Source organism: Colossoma macropomum, unplaced genomic scaffold (assembly GCF_904425465.1).
Source record: "Colossoma macropomum unplaced genomic scaffold, Colossoma_macropomum, whole genome shotgun sequence".
NCBI classification, from domain to species: Eukaryota; Metazoa; Chordata; class Actinopteri; order Characiformes; family Serrasalmidae; genus Colossoma; species Colossoma macropomum.
The window spans coordinates 9,051,383-9,071,134 of NW_023494798.1; the positions used below are offsets into that span (position 1 = coordinate 9,051,383).

Here is a 19,752-nt window from a genome sequence, read left to right on the forward strand (position 1 = left end):
TGTGGAAGTAGAACTGCTACACATTTCACAAGCAAAACTGAAAATGAAACCAAAATCCCACATCTGTGGATCATTCAGTAGCAAAAACGCCTCGACTTGCTCCCCCTAGTGCTGTGTAATAAATTGCAGTTAGTGCACAATGAGTAAATAAGCTATGAACTAACAACAAGCTAAACTATCACTGAACAGTGTAGTCAGCTACTAATTACTAATAAAGTACATAACTAATAACTAATGGCTAATGAACACTATTAATATATAAACAATGAGTTGTTAATGACATTAACAGCATAACTACTTATTTTGCAACCCTTAAGGTAGAGTGTTATGAGATTATGTGATAGGGTGAAGCATTGAAAACTGTTCTAGCATCAGCTCTTGCTAATACTGGCTAACTGCCTGGCCTTTGTATACAGGCCACAGAGCATGTTTAGCTGTATTATGCAGTGCACCTGTCAGGGAGCCTGCAAATGTAAAATTCTGCATCTAAATCTGCACCGTGAGAAACAGGAAATGTATGTTGTGTGTTTAAACCACTAGAGATGGCAGAAACTCAGCTCTGTTTCTCGTTACCCCAGAAAATTCTACCACAGTTAGTTCCCGATTTGCAACACGATGCGCTGAGAAGCCTCTTATCGCTATTCTAAAGCCTCTTTAAGTATCACTCCACTCAGCGACATGTGTCAGCCTCGCGAAACAAGTAAAAGCCACAATAAGTTGGGATGAACAATAGTACTGACTGTCTTTTGGATCTGACGATAGCAACTGTCTGAACAAAACCTCAAAAACTTGTATCTCTCTTGTATCTCTTTAATTGTGTTCGCACTGAAAGTCAAGTACAAGACAAAAACCATACAGCATTGCCATTACATAGCAACATCTAACATAGTAATATGTTTCCAATTAATTCCTATTCACCAGCTTCTTAGAGTTTTCCCGTTCCACTTTAAATGGTGCAGCAGTCACTTTTTGGTCCCTGAAGCTGCACCATTTAAGGTGGAACAGGAAAATTCGAACAAGATGCTGGCAAATAAGAAGCTGACTTCAGGTTTGTGTAAGAAGGTGCCAACATTAATCTATTGTGAATATCTACACAGATTAAGGAATGCTATAATTTACCTAACTACAAAGCTTTAACTATCATTGTAAATAAATAACTACTAGATATAGTTAAGATCCCCTCAATAGGCTATTAAATAAACCACATCAGGTTCTCTGTGCCTCATTAACCACACGACCATATCTACACATAAACATCACACAAACAATCTGCATCACACAAACGTGAGTGTGGATCACTGCGTTCCCTCTGTTATATAATCCTATCCCACTTTCTGAGTGTAATATTCTTGAAATAGTGTAATTTTGGACAGTATCTTTCTTAAACTGCCGCTCTGTAATGGTACTGAATGCAGTCCAGCAGCGATGTTGACCGCCCTAAAATGGCGGCGCTGTTGACGTGTCTGACTGGATACAACGCAGCATCTAGGTACGTATATATATGATTCTAACTAATTATGCTACCTTGTCCAAATGTCCTACCATAGTGCATTTTTATAGATAGTACATACAGCTCGAGGTAAGATATTTTGATAGCCTAAATCTCCTTATCAAAAATACTACCAGCCTTTAAACTACAAGGCTGAAATCAGCTTCCTATTCTTGTTCGAAATTTTCCCATTCAGCCTTAAACGGTGCAGGAGTCAAGTCTAATAGGAAGCTGATAAACACATAATCAACTAGCTTCATGAAGAGAAGAACACAATAACATCCAGTTGCTGCAGAATGAAAACACCATTTCAGAGAATTGGAAAATAATTTGATAATGGTACTTTCTCAAAGAATTAACTACATTAATGTTTTTTTCTCAGCTTAACACAAGCTGTAATCTTGTGGTAACCTACATGATATTGCTTGGTTTAATTACAAATTTTCATCATGTAAACCTTAGCTACTCAGAAATTGGCTTAACTACGTTTAGAATAGTTAAATATCTGCTGTACCCCTTTATTATAGGCTTTGGCGCTGGTTAAAATTCAGTGGACTCGAGGAGTCGACTCTAAAAACCCTGAGTCGTTCATCACTACCTGAGTGTCACAGTGTGGAAAGCTTTGGAGTTGACTCCCAATTCCCAAATGCCTTGAATCAAGCAACCGATTCTTTTTGCAATCGACTCCCAGTCCTGCCTGGAATCGACTCGCAGCCCTAGCGTGCTGTATTTCTCCACACAACTGATAGGAAGTGCTTGTTTGGTCTCTTACTTCATTAAACATCAGTAGGATCCTTTGAATACATTGTCTCAGTGTCATTAGTAGTTTTTTGGCGTTTTTTGGTGTTTATAGTTACGTTTATCAGCCAGTAAGCTCATTTTAAAAGGTAACAACTGATACCTAGCTAGCTAGATAACTAGTTTTAGAAAATATCTACACCTCATTGAATCTCTAAGTTAATGAACTGATTCAGGTGTTTCTTTAATGTTTCCATGTTCTCAACAACCTTTCCACAGGAATGGCATTATCTCTCTGTAAGAGAAATAAAGAAGTTTAATTCATTGACTGTTGACGTTTTTAAGTGAGCAAACTTTTCTGATTGATTGTAAGACTTTAATGACTGTGAAACTTACATATATTTGCATCCGTCAGCCAAAAAGCACAGTTTCTGGCAACATGCTCAATTTGAGTGTTTTGTTCTTTCAGCTTTAACAGCAAAGTGAAAGAGAGGAGAAAGAGGAGTGGTTCGAGGAGGACAAGGAGAGGAGAACAAGAGGAGTGGAGGGGGAGAAAAAGGTAGGAGAATAGACCTAACCTTTTCAACTCCTTGAGACCACCGGTGGTTCCAAAACGCGCTTCGTCATATTCTTCACAACTTTCATATTTCATAAGCTACACTCAAAAGGTGGGGAGAGCTGTATGAGAGCTGTAACTGTCTTCTTTCCAGTCAAATAGATGGGTGATGTAATTTTAAACTCTTATAATAAAAGAAGCTGAAATCAGTCGACCCATTTTTCCACAAATCTGGGCTATAAACTATAAACAGATGGCGTCTCTTCAGTGATCTGCTCTGTAAAAATTATTTTTATAAAATAATACAAAGAGCGTCTAAGATTTTTGGCTTTCAGCAGTAAATTGTAGGCATATATTAATATGTGTGATCATAAAACACATGTTCTGAGGGGAACTTTTACAAAAAAAATAAATAAAATAAAAATGTATATTTATTTCATGCAGTTACTGAATAATTTGCCTTACGATTTGGTCATGTAAATTCAGATGGAACAAGCAAAACATACCCTGGTGATTAAGACGTTAAAGGAGAATGTATTTTCAGAAGCTGAACATAAATTGTCATTGATAAAATGAAGAGTAGCTGTCATGGAAGAACGGCAGAAAATGCCTTCATTTCAAGTATTTATTGGTTGATTAAACAGTCTGTGAAAGTAAATTCATCACATTAAATGTATATTTCACTGTTATAGGAACCGGCATTTAGTCAACCATTTAGCAAAACAAACAGTGTTTTCCTCTCTAAAATTGAACCATAAAATTTGGCTGGACTGTTCTCACATTTCACATGACATCACTGTATAGTCGCCGCCATTTTGGCAACGGAATCAGGGAGTGACTGTGCTGCGCGATGCCTTCATTATGCAGGGCTTTGTGAAGGATTCACCTGCAAGACACGACAGAAGCCAAGAGACGAGAGACACACAGACCTTTAATTCAGTGTTTTCACTCCAGGCTTGGAGCCGCTGCACTGTACAATTCAGTGTTTCTCTCTCCTGTTCACACCTCGTTCAGCTCAAGAAGGGATTAAATAGCTAATAATATCAGGTATTTTAACCAGGAAACCACAGTTATGCAGTGCAGTGGTTTCAGGACTGGAGCTGAACTCTGAACGAACTGCACTAGAAAACTTACAGAATCACGTCTGTCGAAACACGACGTCGTTTTCAGACCCACAACGTTCAGTCTGATATTTAACGTTTATGTTTCTCCATTCAAACCTCATTTAAATCTCCAGAAACAGAGAGTAAAGTTATACCGGCTGTCTGCAGCTCCGTTAGGGGGACGACTGTTCATCTCTCGGCTGTTAACATTAGTAGAGTTGTTCACATCTGTGTTAATTAGCTGATGTCGTTACCCTCCTATGATGACAGTTTTTTCAACTTTATGAACATCACGGGGTCATTTACCCCCCCTGACGTGAAGAGCCGGTGGGCTTCTGTGCTGTTAAATGTTTTGAGAGACTCTATAGGGAGATAAATATAAATGTCAGGAAAACAATAATTTGGTAGCTTTTCTGCCAGTGTAAGTGGGATCAGGAGTTCAAAGGAAACTATATAAGGATCACAGACTATTTTATCGACTCGTTACGAGGTAACGTTTTTTCTTTTCCAAAGTAAGGAGAGTAATTTTAGCCATATTTTGCCTCTAGTTACGTTCAAAGCCGGAAATACGGTCCCAAATATGGTGGCCACAACAGAGAAATCACATGACTGAAACCCTGGGTTAGGCAGTTATCTCTGTTACCCTTTGGCTGTGTACAAAAGAGAAATGTGGTGTCACTCGTACAGCTAAAAAAGTCAAAAAAGCATTGAAAAATGAACAGCACTCCTATCACCTGACTGAAAACACATTCTCAGCTGCATACCACTTACTCAAGGTCAAAAGAAACTGCTTTAAAAACTGGTCTGTGCGGTTCCATGGGGACTTCAGTGCTTGAGATTTTTATTTAGGACAAGTAGTTTCACTTTCTGTTATTATTTCACTGGTATAACAAGACTTGAATAAGGTTTTAGGTTTCTTCACCCACTTTACCATCATAAACACAGTGCAGTCTGAACTGAGATCAGCTCTTGAACTCAGAATTGCTTTGTGAGCACCAGTCCTAGCAGCACCTCCCCCTTACCTTACACCAGCGAAAGGAAGGCATAGTGGCTTAACTGCTAAATGTTCTTGACCACAAAAAGCCAGAGGTAAAAACTTTCACTGCAAAAAAACTCAGGTAAAAAAGCCACTTTTATTACTTACTTTATTATAAAAGTGTATGACTATCTTACTTGGTGACAGTACAGTGACAGTGATACAGCTGCTGTTTTATACTTGGGCTGCCAAGCCTTTGTGTAGAATATAATCAAATCTAAACTCAGTCTGTCTTGTTTTTTATGCATTATCTGTGTGAAATAACCATGTTATGCTGTTCTGAATATGATGATATGTACTTGTTATAAACCAATGTTAATTACTTTGTCTGCACCTTAAACTAATATTGTACTTGAACTAGATTTTTGCTGTGTGCATAGTGACCGAAGTCTACAGTCAACATGAAAGCTCTAAACCAGTGGTGTTCAAACTTTTTTCAAAGAGGGCCAGATCGTACCATGTCAAAATACCCGGGGGACGAAATATTATTGACAAATGTTTTAAAATATTAAGTTTTCAAAATATTAGTGCATAGAATCAAGGCTTTCTGTACGAACCCGTGTTTCCTATCACTGTATAAAAGATGCACCCATGTTTCCTATCACTGTATAAAAGATGCACAAGGCTTATTTTATTGTTTGATTGTTCATTCAGAGCAGTTTGGATCGATAAGTGCTTATAATAGATAATTAAACAGTTAATATAATTTGTGAAACAAACTAAACAAAAATCTATGAATGTTTGGTTTTATTAGGTAATGTTCTTTACATATCAAATAGCATAGCTGTGTTTTTGTTTGACCTTAAAGGGTTAATATTTACTGATCTACTGAATTTGCTCTGATAAGAAGTTTTCCATCTCGCCAAAATCAGCAGTTTTCAGTTTTTAGTTTGAGCTTTGTGTCTGTAGTCTTGACTAAATGTAGTACAGTAAATGAAGCTGCAGGTCTGGTCAGCCGCCACCATCAGGTGAAAGGAAGGACCGCAGCGTACTGGCTGGCGGGCCGCTTATAATACACTGTAAAACAGAATCCAGGGGTCAGTTAAAATCTGACCATATGCTGAAGACTTTGGACAGCCTTGCTCTAAACTAAATGACTTTCCCTGAAAACATATTTTTCACCTGATGTTACAGTTTAAATCACAGCAGATGGAGGCGATGTTGTGGGAAATACAGCAAATGTCTACTCAGTAGCTTTTGCTATGACCCAGCTGGATGTCTGGAAGCAGAAGGAATAAAAATGACCACTTGAAAGTTTGTGTGCAAGTTGTTTGGCCTTTCACTTCTGTGAGATTTCTTTACACAACTTGAAAGCTTGACAAGACCTGAAAGCACAAGAGAGTAAAAAATAGCATAATTAGGGGTGTGACATTGTGATAATTCATTCATTGTGATATCGCAGCGCAATACTGTGACAGTGGGCATCATGGAGGTGTGACAGTTAAGCAATAGAACATGAGACGCAGTTTGTTATCACACAATAACATCGGCTGTGATTTGGACGCCAGCACGAACTGAAGGTGCTAATTAGAATATAAAAATCTGTTCAAAATAAAACAGTTCATCAAATATATTTGATGTGTCTTATTGTTAGTTGCCTGGACTAATTATTAGAACTAATCATTTAAAGTAAACCCTTTATGTGGACCTTTGCAAGCAACTAATGTGATGCCAGTTTTAGTTGAATTCCCCTGTTTAAACTCTCCAAAGCATTTGAAGTGTCACTGGAAATGCCGCTGACTATTTGCTGGCACTGTAATCACGGTCACAACTGAATTAATCCCAAAGGTAAAAGTTGCTGCTGAATGTTATTACTTAACCCAGTGATGTCTGTCAACATGTTTCATTGTGACATGCATTAAAACAGCTCTGTTGCTCAACAGGCTCACGTAAACATGAACTGCTGTGGCCTAATAACCGAGAAAAGAAAACAAGGTATTCATTTTTTTATTTTCCTTTGCATAAAATTACTGTTAGACCTTATTATGCTCACTATTCCCATTCATAATGTGTATATAATTGAACTTGTGCAGGTTCACATGACTTAATCCATTAATATATTACTTACACACACACACGCAAATATACATACACACACACACACACACACACACACACACACACACACACACATATATATATATATATATATATATATATATATATATATATATATATATATATAGATGTAGGTATATATTGTCGGAAGAAAACCTTGTATCTCCAAAATGGTAAGTTTACAGGAGAAGGAAGAAACCTACTTTGCTTTTAATGTAAGTCAATGGAAACAGACTTTTTTTACAAGTCATTCTTTGTCGTTTCTTTTGGTTCATTTGTCATGAAATTTACATACAATGTAAAGGACAACAGGCATTTTCAAAATATGTCAAAAACTGAAAATCAATCAATCAAAAATCAATCAAAAAATGAAGATACAAGGTTTCGTTCTGACCGTCAGGTTTAGCTCAGTTTTGTCATGTATGTATATATATATATATATATATATATATATATATATATATATATATATATATATATATGACAAAACTGAGCTAAACATTACATACATATATATATATATATATGTGTGTGTGTGTATATATGCACACAGACACATTGCATCATACAAACAAACAAAGTTCTTGTACCTAAACACAATATGTCTGTACCTAATAAACTGGCCCCTCATGTTGGTCAGAGTAAAGTAGGTTGTGGTACCCAGATTTCCTGTATTCTCATACTTGCAGGTGGTCGTGGTGGGAAAGCGGCATGTGTGGTTTGGTACTTTCCGCAACTGAGAAAGCTGCATCACCCTTTCACATTCTTTCTCTTTTTTTGTTTAAGTTCCTCTGAAGAGTGTGGAGGTGGAGGTGCAGGTGAAGGGGCATGTTGCCACGGTAACGTCTACCCTGCAGTATGTGAATGAGGAGGAGCTTCCAGTGGAGGCCCTGTTTGTGTTCCCGTTACCTGCAGAAGCAGCTCTCTGTCATTTCAGTGCCAAGATCGCCGACCAGGAGGTGGTGGCCGAGGTGCAGGAGAAACAGAAGGTGAATGTGTCAACAGATGGAACAAAAAAGGGGAAGAGGTTGTAGTGGTTTGGGAAATTTTCTTCACAGGAAAGTAAAGGAACTAAAGAGACTTTGTAGAAAGTAGAATGAAGAGGAGGACATGTTTTGGTCAGGAGTGTGTTATCGTGAAATAACATCACATGGTATTTAATGTTTTAATGTTCGCAGTTCCTTTACCAAATTATAGTTCCTTAACAAGCAGCTTGTTGCTACATCAGAGTAACGAACTCCGCCCACTCGCTGCACAAGCCGGCAGTTCATTCTCCAGCTCCTTACACTAAATTCCCAAACTGTCATCACCACTGAGCAGCTTTTCAGTCGGCAGCTGTGACAGAAGAACAGCTAAACAACCTGGAATCAGCCAGAAATGAACCAAAGACCATTTGCCAAACGTGTAGTCTGATCTTCAGAGTCTGACCAAATCAGACTGAGCCATAAAACTGCCGCAATTTCAAGTTTAGCTCAGTTTTGTCAGTTTTTGCCAGATCAATATTAATGTTGTTTTGTTCCAGCCAGTCTGTAAAGCATCTTACAGCCCATTTAGTTTGGCGAATGGTGTTGGGTTCATTTCTGGCTGATTCCAGGTTGTTTAGCTGTTCTTCTGTCTCAGCTGCCGACTGAAAAGCTGCTCAGTGGTGATGACAGTTTGGGAATTTAGTGTCGCCTCATCTTCAGAGTCTGACCAAATCGGTTGTCGGTCAAACGTGATCTTAAAAGTATCCATTTTCTGTTTGTGGCAAAGTAAGAAGTAAAAAATGTCAAACGGCTTGAGCGTCTCCTACAGCTGTCAAAGTCGTTGCTGAGCAACGGCATCTCAGCGGAGTGATACAGCGTTCGTAAAAAAAAACGTGATGTTATGCCGAAATATCTGCATGGTTAGAACGCCTACCAATCTAACCAATCAGCTTGTATGGCCGGAACTAACTGTTGTATAATTTTACATATATGTTTAAATGTCCATAGGCCTTCATGATGCACACAGTTCCACATTGTATGTTAATTTAAACCACATAAACCTGCTTAAGGTTCAATTTGTTCATAGTATTTTTATAATAATTAAGTAACTGAATAATTCAGTAAGTGAATTTGATTAATGAATAAATTAGCTGGCTTTCCATTCTCCCTAGACACTGCAGGTTGGTTCTGCAGACTGATGATGCGCTTTGCCCTCTCTTTCTCAGGCACATGAGGACTATGATGATGCGATAAGTTCGGGGCAACAGGCATTTCTATTGGAGGAGAGCGATGCGAGCCCAGATGTTTTCCGGCTGGCTGTGGGGAACCTGCCTCCTAAAGAAAGCGCTGCTGTGACTCTCATCTACGTCATTGAGCTGGCTGTGCAGGCGGATGATGGCCTGCGCTTCTGTCTGCCAGCAGTGCTCAACCCACGATATGCACCCAGCAACATCGGCAAGCTAATAATAATCGTTATGGACAGTAATGGTTATAATTGTGGCCATTTGTGACCTTCAGGGCCGTGACCAGTTTTTTGTCATGTTAAAATGAAGGAGACCATTCTAGTCTTTCTCGTTTTCCAGTTCTCTTTGCTGGATGTTTAATGCAGTTGCTTTATCTCTCTCTCTCTCAGATGCAAGTAATGTGCCCGAGGTAACAGCTGTTCCTGCAAGTATGGTACCTTATACTTTGTCCCTTAGTGTCCACATCATCTCTCCCACCCCCATTTCCAAAGTGGAGTCCAGCTGCTCTCTGGAGCCACTGACTTACCTTGACACAGCTCAGACTCAGGCAAAGGTGAGTGATTAATGTGCAGCATGATACTCAAGGGCCACAGTTAGGCAGTTAGGAACTGCTGGCCTAACACTCACATTGTTCAGGTTAGCAGATGTGACTGATTTTCTCTCCCATTATCTGAATGCAGGTGAGTCTCTCTCCGGGACACAAGTTCAACAGGCTTCAGCACATTTTAACCCTTAAATATATTTCAGTGTCAAAACTATAAATGCTCAAAGTGAAAAGCAAATCACATTTTAAGGTGGCATACAACTCCCTCATTTTTAAGGGATGTTTTTCCACACTTTATTTATCTGCATGACATGCTCGTTTCATAGAAGTTCAGCAGTATTATCACAATTTTTTGGTATTACACTTAGTCTTAAAGAGGAATTCCACCATTTTTTACACATCTGCAAAATTTAATCACTAAGGTCTCATTCAAAAGTGTTTGGCATGAAATAGTACACTATATACTATATACATCACTATATAATGGTGGTGATTGAAAGCTAGGGTCTATGCAATATGGTCTTTTGAGTTTTTGTATATAACGTTGATAGTGGTAAAATAATGGAAAATTGGATTTCTTTGGTGATTGTATTCCTTACAACTTCCCGCATGTACCTCTTCATAATGAATGTATTTAAAAATATATACATTTTAGGTCCAAATCTTCTGAAAACTATTGTAAAACAGTGTCTCTTCTTTATAAAATAACTTTCTGTGAGTCAGTTTTAGGCATTAAACTCTTCAGACGTCTGGTTCCTATCACCATTGTGAACAATTTTCACTTTTCATTCTGACAATTCTGTTTTCCTAGAACAACATATTTCACGTGAAACCACTCTGAATGACTGTTTACATTTTAACAAGTTAATGTTGAAAAATATAATGACTGCATAATGAGCCTAAAATTTAAGTTAAACAAGTGCATGTGTAAAAAAAAAACTTAGGTTTCCTTATCTCTCAGTATATCCTGGGGATGCATTGATACACAAATGTAATATTTTTATTTCATTTGAGACAGTGGTGCGTTGATGTGATACATTTTTCGATATAGCAAAAAATAAGGAGTATCTGAATGTGCTCTGTGCTCATGTTAATATGTTGTTTGCACGCACATCAGCAGATTAACAGTTAAAGATTCAATCCAATCTTCGATATTTCGTTTGTTAAAAATACTTTAATTATAAACTTTAGAGATTTTTTGGCTCAGATAAATACATGTTCTCCCATAGAACAAAATAAACCCCCAAAAATCACAACCCCTAGAATATGTAATTGATTTATAGTCATTTGAGTATGGGTGAGTGGAGGACATAAGCCCACCCACTTTACTCTGACGGGCTGTACGCCTGCCTAGTTTTGGACATTGACAGTGGTTTCAACAAAAGACAATAAATGAGAGATGCTCGGAAGAGACCAATGAGTGTATCAGTAACAGTGTTATTATCGCGAATAACATCACAAATGTGATTTGGTCGCAGGTACGAGCCAGAGGCCTCAGAATCTGACCAAATGGGCTGCATCTCAAATTTTATAGAAATGACCCAATGTATTGATTTTCCTACATACTAACAGTTAGGTGCCAAGCAGTTACTTAGCAACTGGCAGAGTGATACAGTTGTGAAAAAACCAGAACAATTACTAACCAATCAGATTGTTCTGTCAGGACTAACTAACTAAAGCTTAACCATGTGAAGTAAAACTCGTGTAAGCTTCCGTTCGTGTTTCGCTAGGGAAGCCATTCCACGTCTGGAAGGCTGCTGAACGGCTTTATCAGTTTTTCAAGCACGACCGTGGGTGGAGGAAGAAAGCTGCTCTCCTACAGAATGTTCTGAAGCCTATGGAGCCCCACTGGTGACATCCTGTATAAATAAAAATAATGAGTAAGTAAGGCGTGGGAATGAGATCCTGATACATGGCCACGACTTAGTAAGCCGTGATCTTGTTCCCCTACCTTACTAAGTCATGGCCACGACTTAATCATCTCATTCCCACGCCTTACTAAGTCCATGCATTATTTTTATTTACACCAGCTGGACTCCGCAGAAGTCAGACAACATATCAGGGCTGGTTTAGGACATGGACTTTAATGTGAACATTACATGTTAAAAGAAAACAAAGGAAAACGGATTGACAGATAAATATAATTACTTGTTCATGCTTTATGCCCAAATAGATACCTGATCAATACAGAGCCTTCAAAAACTCTCCCTTTTGCAGGTTCTCTGATGAGCGACTCGGTGGTCATGGTTAGTCTGTACCCAGAATTCCCTCCAGAGGTGGCATCTTCTTTTGGGAAACGTGGAGAGTTTATTTTCCTAATGGATCAGTCAGGCAGTATGAGGGGGTCCTCGATCAAAAGTGCCCAGGTAAAGCTTTGCATTCATGTAAAACATTTTATTGAAGAGGAATTCTAGATGCTAGATATCGACTTTGTATCGTATTTGTGTCTTGAAACGTAATGTCTCGTGCCATTCTGCAGGAAACTCTTCTCCTGCTGCTGAAGAGTCTTCCACTGGGCTGCTACTTCAACATCTACGGCTTTGGCTCCGACTTCCGGTCCTTTTTTCCGTAAGTGCTCTGTGGTCATTGTGTTCCTGAAAAGAACCTCAATTTGACTGTTCTTGCATGGGGTCACCTCTGAGCTGCTTTCATTATCTGTTTGGTTCAGGACATTGTTACTAATTCCTTTTCTTATTTAACTCTTTGTGTTCGTTCCAGTAAGAGTGTGGAATACACTCAGCAGACGATGGAGGAGGCGATGAAGAAAGTGGAGGCTATGGAGGCGGACATGGGTGGGACAGAGATTCTGAAACCACTGCAGCACATCTATGGTCAGGATTACCTTCCAGATCACCCCAGACAGGTACGGTGCTCCTCACTCCAAGAAGATAAAGAATCCTGGAAAAGTCATGGAACATAAAAATTTGTTTTTCCAGGCCTGGAAAAGTTACGCTCAGTGGTGGACAGTAACAAAGTAAATATAATTCATTACTGTACTTAAGTAGTTTTTCGTGTATCTGTACTTTACTGAAGTTTTTCCATTTTGGGCGACTTTTTACTTTCACTCCACTACATTTCAAAGTCAAATATCTCACTTTTTACTCCACTACATTATGAGAAATCTGTCGTTCCTTTTGGTTTATGTGTGTATAAAAACGTAACATGTCAAAACGAAAGAAGTGCGAAGCAAAAACACCAATCAGGGCACAGCGCGCACTTTGTTTTGAGCTTGTTTTGACCTGTTGGTCATACCGACCCAATGCAGCACACGGTTCAACATCAGTGCAGCAGTGTAAAATTTATGAATTTATACAAACACTTTTTCATTTTATTGTAAATTAGTTGTGGCTAGTTTATGTTTATGAACAGAGACCTACAGATGCAGTTTAGTGAAGGAAACTCATTTGTGAACCTGAGTTTAAAGCTTTTATTAAACTTAAACTTGTAACTACGTTGCATTAAGTTAATTAATCTTTTAGTACTTTTACTTTTGATACTTAAGTACATTTGAAGGCAAATACTTTTGTACTTTTACTCAAGTGGAGGTCTAAAGGGAGGAACTTCTACTTTTACTGGAGTAATAATTTACATTGGATATGTCTACTTTAACTCAAGTACATGATTTGTGTACTTCGTCCACCACTGGTTATGCTAAATAAAAAGTGCTGGAAGAGTCCTAGAACTATTCCCTGTACTCTTTATTATCTCATCACATTTAAAACACTGAAGAGTCTAGACTACAAAAAACACCACAAGACCCGAGACTAATGTATGTGTGTGCGGTGTTTGTTGTTCTGTGGGAACTCAAAGTTGTAAACGGGCTCCTGCTACACCCCCTTCTTTTAATTATGTTAACTAATTGAATGTTGTATCATCACGAAAATCTACACACAAACACACACACTCACATTTTCTAAACCCGCTTATCCTTCTGGGTCATGGGAGCCTATCCCAGTGGTAGTTGGGCAGAAGGCAGGAAACACCCTGGAAAGGTCACCGGTCCTTCGCAGGGCAGACACACAGACATACACCTATCAGGCATAACATTATGACCACCTCCTTGTTTCTACGCTCATTGTCCATTTTATCAGCTCCACTTACTATATAGGTGCACTTTGTAGTTCTACAGTTACAGACTGTAGTCCATCTGTTTCTCTGCATACTTTGTTAGCCCCCTTTTACCCTGTTCTTCAGTGGTCAGGACCCCATAGACCCTCACAGAGCAGGTACTATTTAGGTGGTGGATCATTCTCAGCACTGCAGTAACACTGACGTGGTGGTGGTGTGTTAGTGTGTGTTGTGCTGGTACAAGTGGATCAGACATAGTGGTGCTGCTGGAGTTTTTAAACACTGTGTCCACTCACTGTCCACTCTATTAGACACTCCTACCTTGTCAGTCCACCTTGTAGATGTAAAGTCAGAGACGATAGCTCATCTGCTGCTGCACAGTTTGTGTTGGTCATCCTCTGGTCCTTCATCAGTGGTCACAGGACGCTGCCCACAGGATGCTGTTGGCTGGATATTCTTGGTTGGTGGACTATTCTCAGTCCAGCAGTGACACTGAGGTGTTTAAAAACTCCAGCAGCACTGTTGTGTCTGATCCACTCGTACTAGCACAACACACACTAACACACCACCACCATGTCAGTGTTACTGCAGTGCTGAGAATGATCTTGATCCCCAAGAAAAAGGGTGGAGGCTGGGAAGATTGGCTTGTGTTTGTTGGAGGCTTGTTGTCTGTTCACCACATGAAGTTTCTTTCTTTTTTACAAGGTTTTTGTTTTCACTGATGGAGAAGTCTGGAACACCAACAACATCCTGGATCTGGTCAGAACCCACTCTAGATCCCACAGGTCAGTTTATTCACTCATGCACACATGACACCACAGTGCAGTGGTGTAGTTTTAAGACAAAAAAGGGGTATGCTGTATACACAGGGAGCCAGATTCATGTTGACATTAACTTTTCGGTACAGTCGTACTGTCAGTAGTGACTCAGTACTTTTTATTTATCATAATCAACATTCACACGGGTCATATTTTCAACACCTATTTTCACCTGATCATTTTGCATGCATGTGACTGACTCCTAGAGACTTGAGCACAGTGATAACCAGAGGTAGTATCCATAGAAGCAGATGAAACCAAACCTGTTTATGAATGATAAGTAATATAAACCTGACCAATCAAATTGTCATGTGCATTTCGAAACTTGTGGGTAATACATTGTGTTTCCCTGATGTGGCGATTTGAAATAAAAAGAAGTGGATACACATATAAACGTATTACAAATAAACAGAAACAGCCCAGTACAGTAATTCAGTAAATGCCACCACTGACTGCTGAGATGGACTAATGTTGGACTTGTTCACTTCCAGGTGCTTCACCTTTGGCATTGGTCAGGGAGCCAGCACTGCGCTGATCACTGGAATGGCTAAAGAAGGACGTGGCTTTGCCCAGTTCATCACAAGCAATGACCGACTGCAGCTCAAAGTAAGACTGGGCATGGCTCTGTGTGCTTACACTGTTAGTAGAATATAAACAAAGCCAAGCGCAGAGTGAAGATCATCTGTCCTTCTTTCTCTGTAATTCTGATCCGTCTCCTCTTTTCTGCAGGTGATGCAGTCCCTCAGCCTCGCCCTGCAGCCCTCTGTTGTTGACATCTCTGTGAAATGGACCCTTCCAGAGGGCGTGTCCGTCACTGCTTTGTCTCCTCCCCTCAATGTTCTCTTTCAGGGTCAGAGGGCACTGCTGTACGCTCAGCTCACGGGAGAGGTGAGAAAGCTCTGCCTGCAGATCTAGTGCTGTTTATTTTTCTCAGTATCTGTAAGATGGATCACTTTGTTCAATAAATGAATGGAAACATAAATATTTGTTAGTTTTGTTGGGTTTTCATCTGTTATGACTTCATTACGTTTTAGGTCAGATTTATGTTGAAATTCAGATCTTTCTAAAAAGGTTCACAAACTTTCTAGCACCACTGTATGTGAAAAAAAAATCTTCTGTTTAATTTTCTCAGAGCTCTGGTACCGATGAAGGAAGTGTCACCGTGCACTACAGTTTGGCGGAGCAACCAGTGACAAACCAGCTTAACTTCTGCCTTAAACCTGCTGAGGACACTGGGTAAATAACACACACACACACACACACACACACACACACACACACACAATGCGGAAGTCTTTTTATATAGGAATTCTTGTTTTTTAACCACATCGCATGCCACAAACAGTGTGTGTAAATACCTGCAAATAACAACAAATGCGTCATTCTGTGCTTTTTCTACTTACTCCCCTTATTACACCATATATATACAGTAAAGGGACACATTTTGTTTGTTATTTAATACACTTCTTGTGCATATATTCCAGTTGACACGCGTCCATTGACTTTGTATTTAGAAATGTGAACAAAAAAGTATGCATTCATAAGCTTTACTCTGCCGTCGGAACAAAACCTTGTATCTCCATGTTTGTCGTGTCCCTGTTGCCCTTTATATTGTGTGTAAATGTCATGAAGAATAGACCAACAGAAATGGCCTAAAATTATTTGGGAAAAAAGTCTGGTTCCCTTGATTTACATTAAAGGTAAAGTATATTTGTCCTTCTCCTGTAAAGTTACCATTTTGGAGATACAAGGTTTTATTCAGACAGCAGCGATATACAAAGATATGTTTGAAACTCAGTTAAACAGAGACCAGTAAGCAATGAACTGCACCACATCTGTGCTCTTACACCCCAGGCTAAAGTCATCTTCTAAAAAGAAGCACAGAAATGTACATTTAAAATATGGACACCAGCTGGTAGATCATGCAGGGTGTAACTCCAACTCTTATCGAAGACACCTGATCCAGGTAATGAAGACCTGTTTTGGAAAAATGCTCTCTAGTCACACACACCTTCTAAGCCACTTATCCTTCCGGGTCACGGTTGGAGCTGGAGCCTATCCCAGTGGTCATTGGGCAGAAGGCAGAATAGTCACCAGTCCATTGCAGGGCAGACAGACATATACATTCACACCTAGGGGCAATTTAGCATGTCCATTTGGCCTGACTGCATGTCTTTGGACTGTGGGAGGAAACCCACGCGGACACAGGGATAACAAGCAAACTCCACACAGGAAGGACCCTGGACGCCCGGCTGGGGAATCGAACCCAGGCCCTTCTTGCTTTGAGGTGACAGCGCCACCCCCTGTGCCATCTACCCACCCTGCTGCCCGCTCTCTAGTCAGACAAAACAAAAAAGAACTCTCTAGCAATAATTCAGTTAATCATATTTGGTGAAAACAGTTGCGCATGTGATCCCAGGAACACCATATCCACAGGAAGAAAGGGGGTGGGCTCATCATGATATGGGGCTGCTTGTCTAGAGACGATACTGGAGCATTACAAATGATCAAAGGCAACATGAATGAACCGATGCACCAGTACAGTCTAAGAAAGAATTTCATCTAATCGGTTTTGCCAGTTTATAGCTCAAACATAACCACCGAACTGCCAGAAAGTCTGTAAATCTTAAAACAAAAATAAAATATATGATAATATAGCAAACACAGGTGAGACCACGCAAAGACCGAAACGTTTGACAGTCCTTAAATAGGGAGGAGAGAAACCAGGATGAGGAACAGGTGCGTTCACTTACAAGTTGTCATGGTGCTGAGGTTAGAATACTCACTGGGAGGACCTCTTGTGGCATAGTGAAGGTATGGCAGGCTCATATGTGACAGTTGGCCAAGAAAAGGGGAGAAGACTAATACTTTATCAAGGCTGCAGCTCAATTGTACAGCCAAAACTGGTTAAGCTGCCTCCATGGCCTAGGCAACCTCATGACTTGAATTTCATTGAAAATTTATGGAGAATTTTAAAAATCCAGGTCTAACAGAGAATTATGAATTGAAGACAGTGTGCCAAGAGGAATGGCCCAAAACTGAACCACAGTGCTGCAAATTTAAATCACTTTAAATTACTTAAATCAACAAAGTAGTAATGTAATTAATTTGTGGTGGCTGAACATATATATATATATATATTTTTTTTTTTGTGCTATAAATGTAGTTATTAAACCTTTTTTTAATTATTCTTATGAGTATATGCTTTTTTCTTCATATGTCTAAGTACAAAGACAAAAAACATATTTGAAGTGGATATATATGTGCTTGAAGTATATTAAATTACAAAAACGGTAAACAGAGACTTCATACAAAACTATTTGCCTTTTTCCATTTGAGGTTCTTTGATAATTTACACCAAACAGGACATGCATGACGTGAGATAAGCTGGTGAGAAACAGCTATACACACATAACTGACATCAAACTGCTGATGCACAGCCTGATTTCCTTGTTCTTTCTTCTTGACTAACTAAATAAAAAAGAGTGAAGTGCCGTCAAGTCAGATTGAGGATCTGTGGCATGATAACCGATTGTGTCACACCGAGATTCAACACTCGAATGCACACCAAGATAAATAACCGTTGAAATAAATGAATGTACATTTTTTTTTGTTTAAAAACCGGTATTATACTTCTTTTTGGTGTAGAAATGACATAAGCTCTGCACACACATCCCCCCTTTGCTTTGTTTTAGCAACGCTCCCTCCAAAACAGCTAACAGTTATCGAGGAAAGTGATTCCGCCTGCTGTAATGAACTTAAACAGTGCACTTCTACTGCAAGTTCTGAAAAATGTATAAATATAACATAAAAATGCAAACTCCACTATGAAAAAAGCAAACATAGGACTTCGCTATGTTCAAATTATGCAAGTTCAGATCTTTTTCTGTTTTTAGCAGTTACAGTTAAACAATCCTGAAAACTTCCCTCGTCCCTGTTGTGTACTTTAATTCACTTTTTTGTGTAACAGCAGTTATTTTATCTCAGGTAAAACTAATTACAGCAATCTGGAAGTAAAATAAAAGCTGGCTTTGTCATTGTTGATACTCTGTGAAGGCTGGGAGTTCACAGGCTGGCCGCTCGATCCTTGATCCGATCTCTGGAAACGGAGGAGAGGGAAACGAAGGACAAGAGCTTAAGAGAAAAGGTGGTGGAGCTCAGTGTGCAGGCGGGAGTGAACAGCACTTTCACTGCCTTCCTTGCTGTCCACAAGGGCAGCGGACAGCCTGTGAAAGGACCACTGATGAGAAGGACGGTGCCAGTGGCACGTGAATTAAAAGGTGAGTATTGCTCTGTGTGATTATTTATGTGTGTCATTGTACCACAGTGGCTTTCATTCATTTTAATTCATTTTTCAGTATCAAGGAAAGGTAAACTTTAGGGGTGCGGGAAAAACTCGATTCTTAGATGCATCGCGATGCGGACATAAATGATTCTGAATCGATTCACAAAAATCGTTTTTCTAAATATTTAATTTCTAACGTAATGTTGACAGAACGCAAAGGGTGGAACTTGGAAGTGGGTAAGTGCAGCGTCCGGACAGTCTGTGGCGGCACATAACTATAACACAACTGGATGAGTGAGAAATCCGACCGGCTCCCTCTGCATTAAAGCCAGGTTAGATCAGGAGCCACAACACAACTGTTAAGAAGAGCCATTTTGTTAAAAAATCAAACCACCTTGGCAGCCAAAACATTTAATGCCCAGTATGTGTCAGTATGTGATAATGTTGTATAGACTAAACGATATAAACGAAAACGCAGACTTACTCTACCCTGCTTTAAGCTTTAGCTGTAGCCGCTTTCCTCCCATCTCCACCATAAAACTTTTTTCTCAAAAGTTGAATAGTCGCTTCTCATTCGCTAGCTTCATGCTGAACTTTCCTGTTCCACCTTAAATTATGACTGAGGCGCCAAATGTAAATGCGGCACCATTTAAGGTGGAACGGGAAAATTCGAAAGAGAAGCGACTTCTTCTCAACTTTTTAGTGTTCAACAGTCTCTCGTTGCAGATTTAACGTACAAGGAAACCAACTACGTTGCTTATAAATGCGAATTAGTCCGTTCGTCTCCAAATGTCCGTCTGTCTTTCTCTTTTCCTTTTTCATTTACTACTAGCCAGGTGAGAAAAGAA

At 39.4% G+C, this 19,752-nt stretch overlaps 1 protein-coding gene across 1 annotated transcript in view; it reads left to right on the forward strand.

Annotated features, from left to right (window-relative positions):
* The first annotated feature begins 6,811 nt into the window (after positions 1-6,811).
* Positions 6,812-19,752, forward strand: part of LOC118818549 (von Willebrand factor A domain-containing protein 5A-like) — a 28,047-nt gene continuing 15,106 nt past the window's right edge. The window contains exons 1-13 of the mRNA XM_036585794.1: positions 6,812-6,857; positions 7,767-7,969; positions 9,172-9,427; positions 9,579-9,742; positions 11,464-11,527; positions 11,951-12,099; positions 12,213-12,301; positions 12,452-12,596; positions 14,507-14,586; positions 15,111-15,225; positions 15,349-15,507; positions 15,752-15,855; positions 18,676-18,899. Of these exons, the coding sequence (XP_036441687.1) occupies positions 6,818-6,857; positions 7,767-7,969; positions 9,172-9,427; positions 9,579-9,742; positions 11,464-11,527; positions 11,951-12,099; positions 12,213-12,301; positions 12,452-12,596; positions 14,507-14,586; positions 15,111-15,225; positions 15,349-15,507; positions 15,752-15,855; positions 18,676-18,899 (1,792 nt within the window). The 5' untranslated portion in view covers positions 6,812-6,817. The remainder of the gene's footprint in view (positions 6,858-7,766; positions 7,970-9,171; positions 9,428-9,578; positions 9,743-11,463; positions 11,528-11,950; positions 12,100-12,212; positions 12,302-12,451; positions 12,597-14,506; positions 14,587-15,110; positions 15,226-15,348; positions 15,508-15,751; positions 15,856-18,675; positions 18,900-19,752) is intronic.